Source organism: Quercus robur, chromosome 6 (assembly GCF_932294415.1).
Source record: "Quercus robur chromosome 6, dhQueRobu3.1, whole genome shotgun sequence".
Classification (NCBI taxonomy): domain Eukaryota; kingdom Viridiplantae; phylum Streptophyta; class Magnoliopsida; order Fagales; family Fagaceae; genus Quercus; species Quercus robur.
Genome location: NC_065539.1, coordinates 11,700,581 through 11,718,886, shown reverse-complemented (window position 1 = coordinate 11,718,886; position 18,306 = coordinate 11,700,581). Strand labels below are relative to the sequence as shown.

Genomic DNA, 18,306 nt, shown 5'->3' with positions numbered 1-18,306 from the left:
GATGCCGCTTTCATACACATCACTATAATCGCTAATCTGTATGTCATCGGAGACCTTCACAACTGGCAAAGGAGTAAGCAGAACCATCTTTAGCACCGGATCTTCTTCGGTCCTCGTGTGGAGCTTGGAGGAAGCGACGAAGCTGATGATGATGCAGTTGCCACTGATATGGAGGTAGAGCTTGACGGCGGGGTGATTTGATTTTGTGGGTTTGGGTTCATGGGTTTCTGACCAGCATGGGCATCGGCGTTGAGGGTAGATCGGTGTGGGTCATCGGCTAAGAGTTCGATGTGGGTCTCTGATCGGTGACTCTTTGATTGCGTGGGTCTCTCTCGGTGGTTGTTTTTCTTTTTTTTTCCTTTTTCGATTATTGATGGTGATGAGGTTGTGGGTTTGTGATTTGGTTGTGATTTTGGATGGTTGTTTTTCTTTTTCTTTTTTCGGTTGTTGATATTGAATGGCGAAGAGGTTGTGGGTTTGGGTTTGGGTTTGTGATTTGGTTATGATTTTGGTGGTTGGTGGTCATGGTTGTGGGTGGTGGCGACAATGGCAGTTGTTGTAGTTGTGGTTATGGAGCGATGGTAAGGGTGGTGGAGGAGGTGGTTGGCTGTTTGCTATAGATTTTTTATGTAGTTGTTTTATTATTATTTTAATGAGTAGTTTATATTATTTAAATGAAATGGTAAAAAATATAGAAGTTTTGATGTTTGATGTATCTTAAAGTGGGCTGATACAGTGAATAAAGTAGGTTTTTGAAATGTTAAATGCTACTGCCTTCATCCCATTTTGTTTTTCTTTTATTCCATTTTGAGATGTCCCAAAATATTGTCCTATTTCTAAAAATAAAGTCATTAATTTATTAATATTCTTATTATATCCCTATTAATTTACTAGTTCAATTTTTTGATAAATTTATTTAAGGGTAGTTTTGAAAACTTATACATTTTTAAAAGGTAGACAAAACAATAAATGATGTTTTCTTAAAAAATTTGACTTTTTAAATAGGACAAATAAAGTGGGACAGAAAGAGTAAAATTTTTAGAATTTTTTACGAGAATACTTTAAAAAAGTAAAAAATAAAATAAAAATAATGTAAAAATAATTGTTTACTCTCTAAAACGTACTAGAATTTAGAGACTACTGAAAATACCGTTAAGGGTTGCAATCTAAAACATTTTTTTACCGTACATGTGAGCATTGTAGACTTTTTTTTTCTCTTTTTCTTTTTTAAATGGGACTCTTTCTTATCACAGTTTCAAACAATGTCTTGTGTGGCGACCGGGTAAATGCATGTGCTTAAAAAAAAAAAACTTGCGGCTTGACTGACTGTCTGACTGTACGGAAGAAGAAAATATATGTTTCTTATAAAAAGAAAAAACAATATTTATCATTTGGATTTTTTAAAGATTCTTTACGACTCTCAAGACGTAACCAACTATGCAGCTGTAGCAACGAGGAAATTCATTAATGTTGTCGAAACATGTATCCTCTCCTTTATACTTCACATAAAGATAAACCCCACAATGGCAGCAAAAGCAATAGTGCAATTGCATTTATTTTTTATCAGCAGCCAATAGTACTGCAAAAGCTTATCCAAAAAAAAATAGTACTGCAAAAGCCTATTTTTTATGTAGGGTCTTGTCATGTCATCTTGTTGCCATGTGAGGCTTACCTTATCTAAAGCAGTAAAGGTTTGACATGGTCTCGCGCATGCTCTCAAATTGGACGGAATCTGCAACCTAATTTTTAGTATTTGTTCATTTTATTTTTAATTGTAATTTTCGAAATATCTTTAAGTTTAGTGTTTTTATTTGCTTGATTTTAGATGTTTTTAATATTTTTTAAGGAATGCTACGTCGCCAACTTTTTAAGTGTTGTAGACAATTCTTAAGATAAGAGGTAAGTTCCTATGGAAGACGGTGTCAGGATTTAGAGTTAGGACGCTGTTGCTAATTGTGTGTAGTAGTTTCAACTTTTAACTCTATTACTTTATCATTAATTAATGATTTTTGTTTAAAATTTTTTAAATAGTCAGGTTGTTTGCTTTTGGTAAAATAGATTGATCGGGCTTAATTTTTTTTTTAATTTTATTATTGGTAATTTTTGTTGTTAGGCTAATTTTTTTGGACTTATATATTTTGTTTTAGATTTAATCTATTAATTTTTATGATCTTTAAAAGGTGGAAAATGCGAAAACTACAAAATTTTTATAAATTCCTAATGTAATGAGTGATTATTGATAAGTAAAAAGTGATGCAAATGTGTAAACCAATACAAATTTGTTATTTCAATAATTTGTAAAAATGTTGTAAAAAAGTGTGACTATGATATTACTATTAAAAGAATTGATGGCATTATTAAGGGGACAAAATGTAATTTTATTGAACAAAATTACTAAAATTAGTACTTATTAATATACTAATATTTTTTTTAAAAAAAATTTAGGGGGCCCGTTGCCCCCTAGTCAATATATAGATTGGTCCCTAGTTCCTATTGTTTTTGGCAAGAATATTTCTAGCCTTTGTTGCCCCATGGTAGAGTAAGCCTACTTAGCGAACTAGCAAGACGCAAAATATATATTGATCAATATGAATCTAGAGAGTGGATGGTTGACCACGGTTCCCTTGTCCTGGGAGCTCTCTGGCTGGGGAGGGGCTTGCTATCGTATCCTTTCCTCCCGATATATTTATGTGAAAAAAATGTTTTGAAAAGTAGATAGGAAGTTCAAGCAAATGTTAAATTAGGGCAAGAAATTTTTTTGGTTAGTTATTACAAAGTTGAATAGTACTGTAAAAATTATTTTCCAATGAGTTTAAATTAAAACAAAGCTTGGACTTCAAGCATGGGTTATTCAACATTTTTAAAAATGAGAAATATAGTCTATTTTTCAATATTCTAAAAAGTTAAACTATTAAAAAATGCTGAATTTAATGATATTACAACACTATAAATTGTCACACGATAAAGTCTCACTAGTCAATAATAGTGTTCTTTTTGCGCGAGAAACTTGGGAATGAAATGATCAAGAGGAAAAGAGAGGTTGAAGTGTGTGTTCTAATTCGTTCAAACATGAAGGTTGGTGGTGGGCCCAGAATGACAGTAGCTCAATTTTTGAATTGGAACTATGAGATCCATGATTTTGCAATAACTTGGGGCCCGTTTGGCACATATGTTTAAACACATGTTTTTAATTTTTAAACAACATTACACGTACTTCCACACACTTTTTCACCCACAAATTTTCAAAAAATACAAATAACGTTCCTAGAACAACATTACTAAACGGACCCTCAATTTTACATGTTTAAGGTTGTGCATTTGGTTTGGACATCTTGGACCTTTTCAACAGCCAGTAGGAGCTAAGCAACCAGGCCATTGTTCCAAAAGTACTGACACTACGCACAAGTGTATTGCACCGATAAAAGAATACACACTCTATCTTCTTCATACAAGGTTTTGGCCTGGTCTCATGCATGCTCTGAAGTGAGTTATGTCACTTAATTCAATTGTTACTACATAATGGTTTCCCAATTCCATTCCTAGCACATCTTTTAGTATGGATTTAGCATCTTTGATTAAGCCAGAAAAAAAAGAAAGTATGAGTATAGCATACGATGATGACCATTATAAATCTAAGAGCTTTATATCTCAATTATTATTATTATTATTATTATTATTATTATTATTATTATTATTGTTGTTGTTGTTGCTCTCGCACAGTGTATCCTCAAGATTTTTAACCAGAGACTAATCACTATTTGCGTCAAGTGGGCCTACAAAGGGGTAAAGCGCTAGCCCGGGAAATTCTTTTCAAAGTGCATTGGTTAACATTTATTAGTGTTTCAAACAAAAATATTCAAGTTTAAATCCCTTCTCTCCTAACTATCCAAAAAAAAAAAAGAAAAAAAAGAAAAAAAGAAATGACCGAGCCTTAGGACTAAAACAATATGGTAACCTCATCAATGTGTTGCATGTTATTTTGAATTTTAAATTCACAATAAAATGAATCTCCTAGTTTATAGTTTAAATAACTTAATTTTTCTTAATACACAGAAGTGCCAAAAAAAAAAAAAAAAAAACTCCAATTTTAATAGCATCATTTGATAAAAATATATTATAGACTGTGATATGGACGCAAAGAAGGAAAAGAAGTGGGTTTATATTTTAATAATTGTTCCAAATTGAAAGTTTACAGAGTTTTTGGTGGGAATATACAATAACTCCAACACTGACAAATAAAATAATTTAGAGAATTTATAAAATATGTGGTACTAGAACAAGTATGTGTGGTGTGTCTATATGTTTAAATACCCACCTGCAAAACCACCAACACCCCCAACATGAAATGACTTTAGCCCAAACTGTTAGCCCCCCACACCTTTACCATCTAAACAACACTAAAGAATCCAACGATGAGATCCAAATTGCTTCTGAGATCCAGCAACGTGAATCTAATGGATTTCCTATGGCACGGAGTGATCTAAGATGAAAATCTTAGAGACATCTCTTAAGCATTTGAGAGAGAGAGAGAGAGAGAGAGAGAGAGAGAGAGAGAGAGAGAGAGAGAGAATAATGATTTACCTAAACTATAATGTTCTAAAAATATTTTTAGAGAAGGACTATAGCTAAATAACATTAATTGCTACTATGTAGATAAGCCAATATGGGTGTTTTTATGCATATTGGACTCTTATGCTATTTTACATGATAGATGTTCTGGAACCACATCATTTGTTACAGTTTATTGAAGTTATCAATGGTGAATAGTAGATTATCACTTACAAATGGATATACAATTTATTTTCCTATAGTTGAACATATTAGTATTATGATAAAAAGTGATTTTTTCTTTGCACAAGCCAGTGTGTATGCTCCTAGAAAACACCATAATTAAATAACATTTTTGCTAATTGATTGATAATCAACTGTTGATATTTTCTTTTTGGCTTAGGCATATTTGAAATAAAAATGCGCTATTTTTTAATTTAAAATATATTATGTATATAAAAGGTATTTGACAAATGTAAAATAAAATAATTATTTATATGTTATACGAGTTAAACGGATTGTGTTAAGTGGGTCATTTCGGGTTTGACACGTCAATTTATTTGTGTTTATTGCGGGTTACGCGAGTTGACCCGCTTATGACACATTTCTTATTGTGTCGTTTTTGGGTTGACCCGTTTATGACCCAAACCCATTAAGGCCCAACCCTAACCCGAAAAAAACCCTTGTTGGGTTCGTGTCGTGTTCGCGGGTTGGGTTGAACATTGACACCCCTAGTTTTTTACAGGAATAGATCTAGCCTTTGTTGTTCCAGCCTTTGTTGTTCCATGGTAGAGTGAGCTTACTTAGCAAACTAGCAAAACGCAAAAGATATATTGATTAATATGAATCTAGAGAGTGGATAGTTGACTGCCGCCCCCTTGTCCCGGGAGCTCTCTAGCTGGGGAGGGGCTTGCTATCGTAACCTTTTCTTTCGATGTATGTATGTGAAAAATATGTTTTGAAAAGTAGATAGGAGGTTCAAGCAAATGTTAAATTGGGGCAAGAAATTTTTTTGGTTAGTTATTACAAAGTTGAACAGTACTGTAAAAATTATTTTCCAATGAGTTTAAATTAAAACAAAGCTTGGACTTCAAGCATTGGTTATTCAACAATTTTAAAAATGAGAAATATAGTCTATTTTTCAATATCCTAAAAAGTTAAACTATTAAAAAAATGCTGAATTTAATGATATTAAAATACTGCAAACAGTCACACAATAAAGTCTCACTCGTCGACAAAAGAGAGTTCTTTTTGCGCGAGAGACTTGGGAATGAAAGTGTAAGAGAGAGAAGCTAGAAATACCGTGGAATGAAATGGTCAAGGGGAAAAGAGAAGGGGGTCTAATTTGTTCACACATGAAGGTCGGTGGCGGGCCCACCTACAAAACCACCAACACCACCAACATGAAATGACTTTAGCCCAAACTGTTAGCCCCCACACCTTTACCATCTAAACAACACTGAAGAATCCAACGATGAGATCCAAATTGCATCCAAGATCCAGCAACGAGAATCTAATGGATTTCCTATGCATCGTACGGAGTGATCTAAGATGAAAATCTTAGAGACATCTCTCAAGCATTTGTAAGAGAGAGAGAAAAAAAATGATTTACCTAAACTATAATGTTCTAAAAATACTTTCAGAGAAGCACTATAGTTAAATAACATTGCTACCCTGTAGATAAGTCAATATGGGTGTTTTAATGCATATTGGACTCTTATGCTATTTTACATAATAGTTGTTCGAGTCTTCTAAAACCACATCATTTGTTACAATTTATTGAAGTTGTCGATGGTGAGTACGTAGTAGATTATCAATTACAAAAGGATTTACAATTTATTTTCCTATAGTTGAACATATTAGAATTATGATAAAAAGTGATTTTTTCTTTGCATAAGCCTGTGTGTATGCTCCTAGAAAACACCATAATTAAATAACATTTTTGCTAATTGATTGGTAATTATCTACTGTTGATGATTTTTTTGGCTTAGGCATATTTGAAATAAAAATGCGCTACTTAATTTGCACAAGCCTGATATTTTGCAAAGCAAATGCGAACGCTGTCACCTCATTCAATAAAAAATGCGAATGCTGTCACATTATGACAGCGCTATGGATCATTGTTTTTGTGTGGCGATCAGTACTGTAGTAGATGTTCTACTTAAAAAAGCATGCTGTTTGTTTGCCTGTATGAAATGAGAAACATGTAATGGTTGCATTTCAATTTATGGAAAATGTTTTTAAAAAAAGTTGGGAATTAAGTTCACTTGTGCAGAAGCCAGAAGCAACTAACTAGCTAGCCAAATATTTTTATGTATCATTTGGATTTTGGAGTTCCAGCTGTACGTCTCGCCATATCGCGTCTCTGCAATAGTAACCAATGAACTCAACATCCCTTACCCCACCTTTGCATAATGCACCCATTTGCTGCAAGATGGTGTTTGATATTTGGGACCCAATTTTTACCCCAAAAAAAAAAAGATATTTTGGACCCAACAGCCACGTGGAACAATTATATCCTCTTCTACGAGCTCCATGCACGTGCCATACAGGATAAAAAGCCTGGCACGTATCGTATTAAAAAATTCAGGCGAAATGACCTCCGCGTAAGCACTGCGTATGAGGTGACAGCCACGTGTACTCCCCTTCCCACCCATGACCCAACCCTCAATATGCTCGTTTGGATAGAGCGTTGCGTTTTCATGAGTTCCATTTCTGTGTTTTCTTCTTTTATTATTTTTTTTCACGCGCTTTGCCTCCTCACAAGCGGTTACTGTTTATGTACTGTATATAACAGTAGCCGCACCATTTTGACTGGTTTTTCGTGAACAGTATATCTGTACATTGTTTATGGTTCCACAAATTTCATTTTTTATCAATTTTTTTATTAAAAATAGGTCTCACGACACTATTCACACATTTAAAAATTATTTTGTTATAATGTTTTCAATTTTCAATTTTTAATTTCAGTAAAATAAATTTTATCCAAACAGACCCTATATATAGACCAAAATCACTTGCCCAGCTCCTCCGCAATCGAATGCTGAAACACAAGGCAACGTGCCCACCTCCAATCTGCATTAATTTTTGTCATACAAAGCTCAGTTTGTCCAAAAACCGCTTATAGTATCGTATTAATTATATTCGTGCAAATATGCATCATATTCGAGTAACAAAGGAAGAAGAGCACGACATTTTGGTGTCAGCTTTCAAGCACGTGATCACCGATGGGGTTGATACTCACACCCCACAACAGCTTCAAATACTAGAAGCACTCCAGGGTAGTAGTACTGCCGCATCATCATTGCCTTCAACCAGTGAGGCCAGCAACACTAGGAAGAAGAAGAAGGATGACAATGAGAAGAGATATAGGGGAGTGAGGCAGAGGCCGTGGGGGAAATGGGCGTCTGAGATTCGAAACCCGAGGGAAGCGAAGCGGGTGTGGCTTGGCACCTTCAAGACCGCAGAGGAGGCTGCCAGGGCTTACGATAAGGCTGCCATCAAGTTCCGTGGACCTAGAGCCAAGCTTAATTTCCCATTGTCAGACTATGAGGTTGAAAGAGATGATCAGCATGATGAACAAGCTCAGGAGGTTAATCCAAATGTTAATGTGGAGATGATGGCAGAGAGTGATACACAGATTGTGAAAGACGTGGCAGAGAGCAGTGATGAAGAGAACGAGCTTTTGGATGGGATTACCATGAAGGAACTTGAACAATGGATGATGGATTGGCCTGACAACGCCAATGACCCCACCCTGTAATAGAGAAAATATACCTAGTTTTGAATGTATATTTCCTTCCACTCAGCTCTGACTAGGCGCAGCTCTGACTAGGAGCATGGGGTTGATTTGAACCCTTGACCTGGCCCCAAAAATAAATAAATAAACATTATTTATAAATTTTATTTTTTTGACCCTTAAATAAAAAATTTGAACACCCTAAACCTAAATTTTGCTTAAACTCAACTGAAATAAATATAATTATCTTAGTGCTACTTTCACAATAATTTTACAATAAAAATTAAGTGGTATGTTGTAATTGGTTTTGATGTAGACTCATAACTGACATCACTTTTTTACATTCCTTTAACAATTTACTACTTAGATTTTATTATGAAAGTTTTGCATAAATAGTATTACTGTTAAAATTGCTTCTTCGTTAAACAAAATAGATAAATAAACTTTCTCTCCGAATTATTCCTAACTCAGACACCATTGACCTCCCTAGAAAAAATTTTGGAGCCACCATTGAGTGGGAAGAAGCATACACCTGAAACAAAGAATACTTTCTCTCGTAAAAGCATTCGCACCCACTCTTGTATAATAGAAAAAGAGATAAATTTTACACAATTAAGTCACAAAACTTCCCGCATCAATCCTTATAAAATTGTGAATATTTATACATTTGCTACAGTTACCGTAGCTGTGTATACTATTATTTTATTAATTTCACAATTTCGCACATTTTTTTCTCTCTCTTCTTCGTGTGCAAAATGAACTTAGTCTCAAACTTCTCCTCTCCTCATCCTATTTTTCCTCAAATACATGCAAACACACCCACACAAACACATCTACACAGACAAATCAACACAGAGATATACAAACACGTACATGGACAAACCAACAAAGAGAGAGAGATCAGTGTTGATGTTGGTCGCTTGTGGATTGGTGGATTGGAGTTGGTGGCAGAGATCAAAGTTTGTGGGTCGACAGAAATGGGTTTGGATGCTTATGAATCAGTGTTGGTGGCGGAGATCAGTGCTTGTGGGTCGACGGAGTCAGTGTTTGTGGGTTTTGATTCTTGTGGTGCTTGTGGTGGAGATTGGTACTTGTGGTGGAGAGGTGATATAACCATGAGAGAAAGAAGAAGAAGATGCTTGTGGAGGAGAGTTAATCTAAGAGAAGAAGTGACCATGAAAGGAAGAAGAAGAAGAAGAAGAAGAAGACGAAGAGGGACAACAAATTGGTATGAGAGATGAGATAAGGACAAAAAAAACAACGATAAAGAGATAGGTACAAAAGAAAAGATAAAGAGATAGGAACAAAAGAAAAATATAAAATAATAATAATAAATTTTTAAAAATATTATTATTTAAATAGAATAGATCTTAAAATAGATGAACTGATGTGAGTATTTTGAAAAGTAATTGTGTAAAATAAAAAATAAGTTTTTAATATAAAATAGTTGAAAAAATTTAATTAGACTAATGCAATTACTCTAATAGAAACATTTAGCATGATATGATTGTATAAATTAAATAGGGTGTTGTATAGCGTAGAATTGTCGAATGAGAGTTTTTTTTTCTGAGTCATTAGAGTAGGAATTTATTTTGTATACAAATATTTTTTTTATACATACGTTTTTTTTTTTTTTTCAATTAAAAAGTAGAAATAAAATATCGTTATCAATTATTCTAAGCAAATTAGAGAATTGAAGAAAAAGAGGGTCAAATGGGGTTCCAATGTTGGACGCAGACGTTTTGCAGCTTTTGCTTCGCAGCCTTCCCTGGTATTTCTGATTTCGTCGTTGTCTGTTTGTTACTAATTTGTAATTATCAAAAACGGAATTACAGCTCTAAACTTTAAAAGAGCAAACATAGTTGACCATCAGGTTATTACATCCACATCCAAGGACGGGACCAAGATTCAAACTTGGGGCCGGTCAAGGTCTTTTGTTTGAAGATTTTCAGCTAAAACCTTTTGTTTGAGAATTTTTACAGACTGGGATATCAACGTTAGAGGCAAGGTGACAACATCATTATTGGTTTTCATTTCTTTTTTTCTTTTACACTTTCCCATAATCTCCAAATCAAATGAAAGTCATACCACCCCTCAAAAAAAAAAAAAAAAAGTCATAGTAATTATAAGAACTAGTATTTAACCCGTGCAATGCGCGGGATCATTTTATGAATTAGAAAACAATCAGCTTAAAATAGGAAAGAGGGTGTATGGTTAATTGTTCAGATAATGATGTTAATGTGTGGGTGTTCTTCTAAAAGACAGACATAACTTAGCATCAACACATGATCTAGAGAAAATGTTAATTGAAATCTCATAAGTTCTAACTAATTGGTTCAAGGTTTTTTTATACCCTCCTTATCAAGGATTAATAAATTAATAAGTCTTAAACTATCGAAATCTTGCAAATGTCCATAAAGCAATTGGTTTTATGGAAGATATGCTCAATCTGTTTGTTGGGAAAGGTCCTTAAAAGATATTCCTTCAATAATTTAAAAATATAAATATAAAAAAAGAAAAAGGTTGCAATGTTTAGTTGCTAAGAGAATTAATCATAAATTCCAGAATTTTGTTGCTAATATGCCAAATTCATGACACATTAGTGTCTAGATTGGCATAGCAATCAATTTGGTTCATTTTGCAAACTTTAAAGATAACTATTACTTATGAAGCACTACTAATTAATACCACGTTTATGTCCCTTCTTCAACCTGAAATTTTGCCCAAAATATGGAGTTTGGACCATTCATTCAACACACAAAATATCATAATCTCTCTAACAATACCCACATTTACTATTCCACACCATCCAATTAATTGCTTTCACATGTTAAAAACATTGGGAAAATAGCACTAAGTTGAAAATTCCATATGATCATTGACAGACAGATTTTAAAATGGTCTTTAACCATGATTAGATGTCCATATTTTATTGGTGTAGCAGAATTTTTAGCAAATTTTTAGTCATTATTTCATTTTCATAATGACTAATAAAGTATCTATATATAAATCACTTTCTCAATAAAAATAAGTATCTTCAATCGGCCACATTGGCTGCTGCATACACTATCTACAATTATCTACCATTAATATAAAAGTTTAAAGTATCTAACCCTAGTAATTATGCAGATAGAGTGGAATATTAACTAAAATCTAAGAGATAATCAACTTTGTATAAAAAACATTACACTTTCAGATTTCAAAGTTCTACAATTTCAATCACTCTTCAAAAACAGCAAAACAGGTAGGATGGAAAACAGAAACTGAAAATTAAATTGAATTCTGTATTACACATTCTCTTTCTATTTCTTTGCTTCAAATTCAGGTCCCCAAAAAGAAAGTTATTGGAACCCAATCCACCACTCTTTTTGATCTGTATAACAAAAAAAGTAAATCGCAAGCACATTATGCTGTTAAAAATCAACTTCTCAATTTCATAATGTCTTCCTTTATTTTAACTCAATAAGAAACTTTGTAAGTGTACTATCTTACATAGGTCTAAAGCAAATTTGAGAGAAGCCAGGATGGATGGATATTAGAAAGAAAACATGAGTTCCATTTTGATCATTGAAGAAAATGCAATTCCTTTTATACCCAGTAAACTCTTCAGCCGAAATCAGTAAACAAAAATCATTACCCAAAACAAAAGTTCAATCACCCAAGTTTTTTTTCCAACTCCCATCGACCCCACCCTTCATCCAGCTTATACACTTTCAAATCAACCACTTTGGGACCAAAGATAACAAAAACGGCAGAGTCATTTACATTAGTTCAAGGTGAATTGGGAAACATAACTACATTATTGGCAGACCTACATTCAATCTGAGTTTATGGTTTGGAACATTAAAAAATCTTATGGAGAAACAATAATCACAGAAAAATGTATCATTAAGATAAACAAACAAAGGGAAGAAAAATCTCTTCAAAAAACAAAGTAGAGAAACAAACAAACAAAGATGGCGTAAATCAAATGGACGCTGTTTCTTAGGAAGATACAAAGAGAGGTATTGTGCAAATGTTACACTGTTTCTTAGGAAGATACAGATTCTCACCAAAACAAAATGGAATCATAGATTCTCACCAATGTGTCTTATATTTATTTGATTTAGCACCTCTTGAAAGCAAGGAAAAGCTTTCAAATCACCATAGTGAACGTATTATGTTCTTATAATACAACAAATAACCAAAACAAATAGGGTGAATTGCAATTGTATTCAATTTTCAAAATTACGAATTCTGCAACCCAAAACTACAAAACTTACATAGCAATCAGTGACTAAAATTATTTGAAACTTACACGAATCAACATGCTGCTTCCGCATAATACTGATCTTGGACAAAAATAATCTGGCATAACTGAATTCAGAGAGAGAGAGAGAGAAAGAATTGTATATCAAAATGGTGTGTGGGTATTCATAATCTTGCAAGTTTGATAAGAATTTGGAAACTTTCCCCTGCGCTCATCAAGCCAACAAAAAATATAAAAAGCAAAAACAAATATATAGAATGTTTGACTATGGCAAAGAAATACGGAACCAAGCCAACAAAAACTTAGGCATACACTGCCAAAATATATATATATATATATATTGGCTTCTTCTAATTACCTTCCACGGCCTTAGGATGCTATCTTTTTTAAAAAGTGACGTGCAAAACTTTTCTTTTTAAAAAGAGATGCAAATGATAAATAAAATAAAAAAAGAATTCAACACAATATATAACTTTAACAAATAACTCACTGAAACCTTGACCATTAGGAAGAAACAGATATTGGCAAACAAAGAATAGATGAAAAAAATATTTTCAGAAACTAAGTAGGATAAAAATAAATGTATAAAAAGTTCTTAAGAAGCACTTTAATTTATCAATCACAGTACCTTATACCTTTTAGGTTGATGACACGAACAAAAGTGACAACATAACTAACAAAAATTTATTAGGTTATCAATATTTTGCATATTCAAACTTCCTAACAATGGGGAAAGAAATACCCTTTCTTTATCCCAGATTTAGGCCTCTTATAAACTTCATTTTCCTCTTTTTGTAACAATGACATCACCACCTTAACAAAAACAGTTCCCATGAATCAAAATTCTTAAGAAAATCTAAATATCCCCATAAAGTAATCTCCAAAAGGATTATAAGCAGAGCACTTACCTATAGGACTGCTATATTATCAGTGGTATACTTAGGCTTCCCAAGCATTAGTGGTATACTTTTTCCTTATTCCCATATCTACATCAGATTGGCTGAAATTACATACATGAATTCTACTTGATGCAAATGCACTGCAAAAAAGTATTGGGATTGGACCATGATTTCCCTAGCACAACAAATCCATATGAGTCACATAATTACAGGAGAAACATTAGTATATACATAAAGTGCAATATTACAAATAGAACTCAATTTAGAAGTTGCTTTTGGCTCATTTAAAAATTTTCCAAAAAGAATAACTTGCCTTGCTATCAGCCCTATCAGCCATATCTTCAGCTGAATAACATACTACATATCCTTTTGTCTTTCTCTATTAATATTTTTATGTGACTAAGCATTTGTAGTAGTTACATTACCTCAAATTCAAAATATATATGATAAATCATTGTTAGATACTTCTGCAACTTAAAACCATGTTACCATGTTATCACCCAACTAACCTGACATTCTAAATCCAATCATTAATAGAATTAATGATTGGCCAACCAACTGCAAAGGGGGAGATTTCTCAACAAACAAAAAAATTAAACCTGCAAAGGGGGAGAGATTATTATCAAAAGCAAATATGTGTTGGCCATCTTTTTAAAATGGGCTGCTCAATTTATTTGTAATCTTCATCTCAATTGAACATAGATCATAGTTTTCTTAAACACCTGGAAATGTAATGATTTGTAAACACAATTTGACTAATGGAATTGTAATGATTCATATATCATTATTTTCAGCCTCCTTGAAACTTTCAATATACATTCTCTATGGAAATATGCACTTACTAATATATCCTTATTAATCTGTCAATATGATTATCTTCTCAAAAATTTAAAATAAATACCTAAAGAAGTCATACCTTGAAAATGTACCTTTTTTGAACCTTCAATCCAAGTGATGCAAATGCATCAACAATTATTTAAGATTTCATCCAATAATTAGAATGCAACATACATATGAAAGCCATGAATCAGTGCTTTACTAAAATAGGAAACTATCAATATCACATCCAATATTGTTTATTTGTAAGAAAGATGAACAGTTTAATAACAAAATAAATAAACAATAAAATTGGTATATGGGAGAGTTAGAATTTCTATTAGATTTAGAATGTGCAATAGTGTAAGTATCCAATAGTATTATACTCAAATGTAAAAATTGCCTACTCACTATCCATTTGTATGAGAGGAGGGAGAGCCATTGTCAGAAGAGTACAAAAATACTAAGGAAGTAGAGATCTATCTCAATTTGATAGGAAAACACAAACCCAAGATTCACCTTTCAATCAAAAATATGAACACAAACAAAATATATAAATTTATGAACATGGTCAAAGGTAGTTGGGCAAGTGATATCTTAAGAACTAAAGAGAGATCACAGACCCCCTAAAAGAACATATTATGAAGATCTAAATTTCTAATCTCTTCCACTCATTTATCCTGGTAACCAATCAGAAATAAAATTAAATAAAATACTTTGCATGAGCAACATCGGATATGCATCACTTCCAATGCTTTATCAACTAATTTGAAGATTTAATTGAAATAAACATAAAAGCAAAGCAAGAGCAATAGCAAAATCAAAAACCAAACCCAACATACCGTATTGTCTTCCCAACAGTCAGATGATTCTGGCGAAATCCCATTAAGAGAAAATCACCGTAGCCTCTCTCCAACGGAACCATCTTAGTCCTTGAATCTTGATCTGTTCCAATATCCCATTTGTTGGCTTGCAGAAAAAGGAGAACACGACCTCTAAGCAAACATTGTAAATGCCCACCCAGACCTTGTAAATGCCATGAGAGGCAGTCTCCTAGATTTGAGTGGGGATTTCTGTGGTTTTGAAGTGTTTATTGAGATTGTGCAACGAAGAAGAAGAAATATGGGTTTTAAGAGACAATGGTGTTTGAAGCAATGAATTGGTATTAACGCTTAAGGGAAGTTATTTAGCTTTGATTGAAGCGTTGTTAGTTTAGGCAGCATCTTTAGGGATGAAAAGTTATGTGGGTTTGAAACATATATACTGAAACTGTTCAATCCGCAAAATGAACAGGCACTATTGTTTGGAAACTAAATAAGTAAACGACTGAAAAAGGAAAAATGAGAAATGAGAAAAAGTCACATGACGCAATGAGAAATAGTCAATAAAAAATCAAACCCAAAGTACCAATCCATTAAAACTACAAACTTTGAAACACAAATTGCAAGAGATTTCAATAAAGGGAAAAAAAGACCTAACCGTACCCATTCTTCTTAGACTTTGGGTTGCCTCAAAGGCTTGGCCTTTCCACCTACAAACCCAGAAATAAATAAAGAAACATAAACAAAGAGTGCAGTCGAGATCGCATGGTGAATCTATACTTGAAAAAATTCAACAGAGAGTCAAAGGAACCTACCCAATAATAGCTCTGGCGGTACGACGGCAGAAGAAACAAAGTTTCCTTGTGGTTGGAGGCCGACGGTAGTACCGGCCCTGAGATGTCTGTCTTTCTCCCCTGTGCCTTAACAACGCATCCTTTCAGTAATTTCTCTCTTCTCTTTTAAAATCCAAACCAAATGTATCCCAAATACCTAAATAAAAATCAATCCAACCAAAATTCTCAAAACTAATTCATATTTCATACCTAGATCTAAGAAAGAAAGGGGAAAAAAAATTACCGGTGGTAGTTCTCTCTATCTCCGCATCTCAATTCCTGCATGCACCTTTAGGTTACCGGTGCCGGTTCCGGTGGTCTAAGTCTGGAAAGGGATGGTGATGGCCGGCCGCATGAACTCTGTCTCTCCCCTGTATTGCAAGCTTTTTTTTTTTTCTCTCCTTCCCTTTCTCTGTATCGCTCGTGTTTTTTTAGTAGCAAGCCTTCTTTTTTTTTATTTTTTATTTTTTACCCTTTTTTTTTTCATTAATTATAAAATTATTAATGGTTGTTTAGCCTAAAAAAATTTAAAATTATTAATTGTTGTTTAGCCTAAAAAAATTTAATTTGTTTGTCTTTTATAATGTATTGGTTAATTAAATTATTAATTATTATTTATTAGTTGCTTCACTTAATTAATTATTGGTTAATTAAATTATTGTTTATTAGTTGCACTAACACACATCCTATGTGCATTTACTTCCTCCAATTCAAATATCTCACCCTGGCCCGATGCCCCTATCCACCCCCACTCAACAAACAAGCCCCATGGCCCCTAATCACAAAAGCCAATCAGAAAAATTCACAATCTCAAATCATAATACACTAAAAAACAATTAATTGTATCTCACCAACACTAATACCAACACCAACACCAACAGATAAAGTCAAAAATAAGGGTAAAAATTAATAAAGTGATAAGGTAAAGCTAAGCAATCAGATAAATTTTCAAATAAAGTCTCAAAGAGAGAGAGAGAGAGAGTCTCATTTGCTTTTAGTCTTTAGATAAAGAGAGAGACAGAGAGTTTAAGAGAGAAACCCATACCCATTAACCCATATATGTAAGAGACTAAAGAGAGAAAAAGATGAAATACCTTGAGGTTGAGGGAGCAGGGAGGCTTGAGGCTGAGGGGCGGCGCCATCTAGTAGCATGTCGAGGCGAGGAAGACCGATCTCCGATCCGATCAGACCGATCTCTGATCTCCAATCTTCGATGCTCAATGTGTTCTAGTTTTGGAGCTCAAGTTTGAGGCCCGATGTGACGACCGATGTGCTCTATTGCAGCGTTGCTCGAGGTGGAGGTGTCGTCCATTGGTTGTTGTTGTTGATGTGCTCTATTCTGGTTTTGCTTTACTTGATGAATTTGTTGCTCTAGTTTCTTTAGGTTAGGTTGTAATCGCATATATTGGGTTTTGGTTTTTTATTATTATTATTATTTTTATGTTTTTGATAATTTGTGGGTTTGCTACCATGTTGGGTTTGCTTTACCTTTTTTTTTTTTTTTTTTCTTTAGATTGGGTTTGTAATCTATTGTTTAGGATTGATGTTGGGCTTCTTTTCCCTTGTAGGCTTGCTTTGTTACAATTTTTTTTTTTTCCAAATTTTAGTTCAAAAATTTTTTTGGGCATTTTTTTTTCCTTGAAAGTAGAACAAATAATTTTTTATTTTTTTATTTGAGGGTGTTCCTAATTTTGGTTAAAGGTATTCCTAATTTATTTTAAGGGTAAACAAATTAAAAAAATTTAATTAATATATATATATTTTTTTATTTTTTTCCAAGTCAGGGTGTTCATGGGAACACCTTAGACTAAACGTGGCATCAACACTGGTTATAGACCATACAAGTAATTCGTTTGTTGGTTATTATCTAGAATTGTAAATTGTTTGCTGGTATTTTGGTTTATCTTGGTGTTCTTGGAGCAACTGAGCATGAGGAACAGTCAGATTTTTTTTGGTTTTCATGGGTCAATTTGTAAAACTTTTGTGAAGAGGGCCAAGAATAGATATTAAGTATCAAGATCTTAAATTTTGTATAAATTCATATCCGTCTCTTTTACATATCACAAGTACGTAATGAAAAGAAAGGAATTTCCAGAGAAAGTTCTAGAGAGAATATATGAGAATCTAATAGAAGAATTGCTGTGTGTTTACTAACTGAATAGATTACAAGGGATTTAGGATATTTATACAAGATTAGGCTGTAACAGAATTTACAATGGTGCCAATCCTCTCTGCCTATAACAGAATTTACAATGGTCCAATGGGTTAGTTACGCGTGTCCCTAACTAACTCTATCACCAACTGATACTATGAGCTACAAGTCGTGTCAGGTCTCAACACTAAGCTACTGGTCGTTTTGATCTTCTGATCTTGTTGATCTTGCTGCTACATTATCTTGACA

At 33.4% G+C, this 18,306-nt stretch overlaps 1 protein-coding gene and 1 long non-coding RNA gene across 15 annotated transcripts; one reads left to right on the top strand and one right to left on the bottom strand.

Annotated features, from left to right (window-relative positions):
• The first annotated feature begins 7,329 nt into the window (after positions 1-7,329).
• Positions 7,330-8,449, top strand: LOC126732757 (ethylene-responsive transcription factor ERF071-like). Its single transcript, XM_050435753.1, has one exon. It carries the CDS (start codon positions 7,703-7,705, stop codon positions 8,309-8,311), a length of 609 nt encoding a protein of 202 aa, XP_050291710.1. The 5' UTR covers positions 7,330-7,702; the 3' UTR covers positions 8,312-8,449.
• A 2,980-nt stretch (positions 8,450-11,429) lies between these two features.
• LOC126732756 (uncharacterized) lies at positions 11,430-16,344 on the bottom strand. 14 transcript variants are annotated; one of them, XR_007659559.1, is made up of 7 exons: positions 16,150-16,344; positions 15,888-16,062; positions 15,094-15,782; positions 13,445-14,034; positions 13,279-13,349; positions 12,585-12,643; positions 11,430-11,660 (listed from the first exon to the last, which is right to left on the bottom strand). It is a non-coding gene; the product is annotated as an uncharacterized LOC126732756 (long non-coding RNA). The 14 variants fall into 14 exon arrangements; XR_007659552.1 differs by having other exon boundaries at positions 13,279-14,034; XR_007659551.1 differs by having other exon boundaries at positions 12,585-13,349.
• Between the last annotated feature and the right edge of the window lie 1,962 nt (positions 16,345-18,306).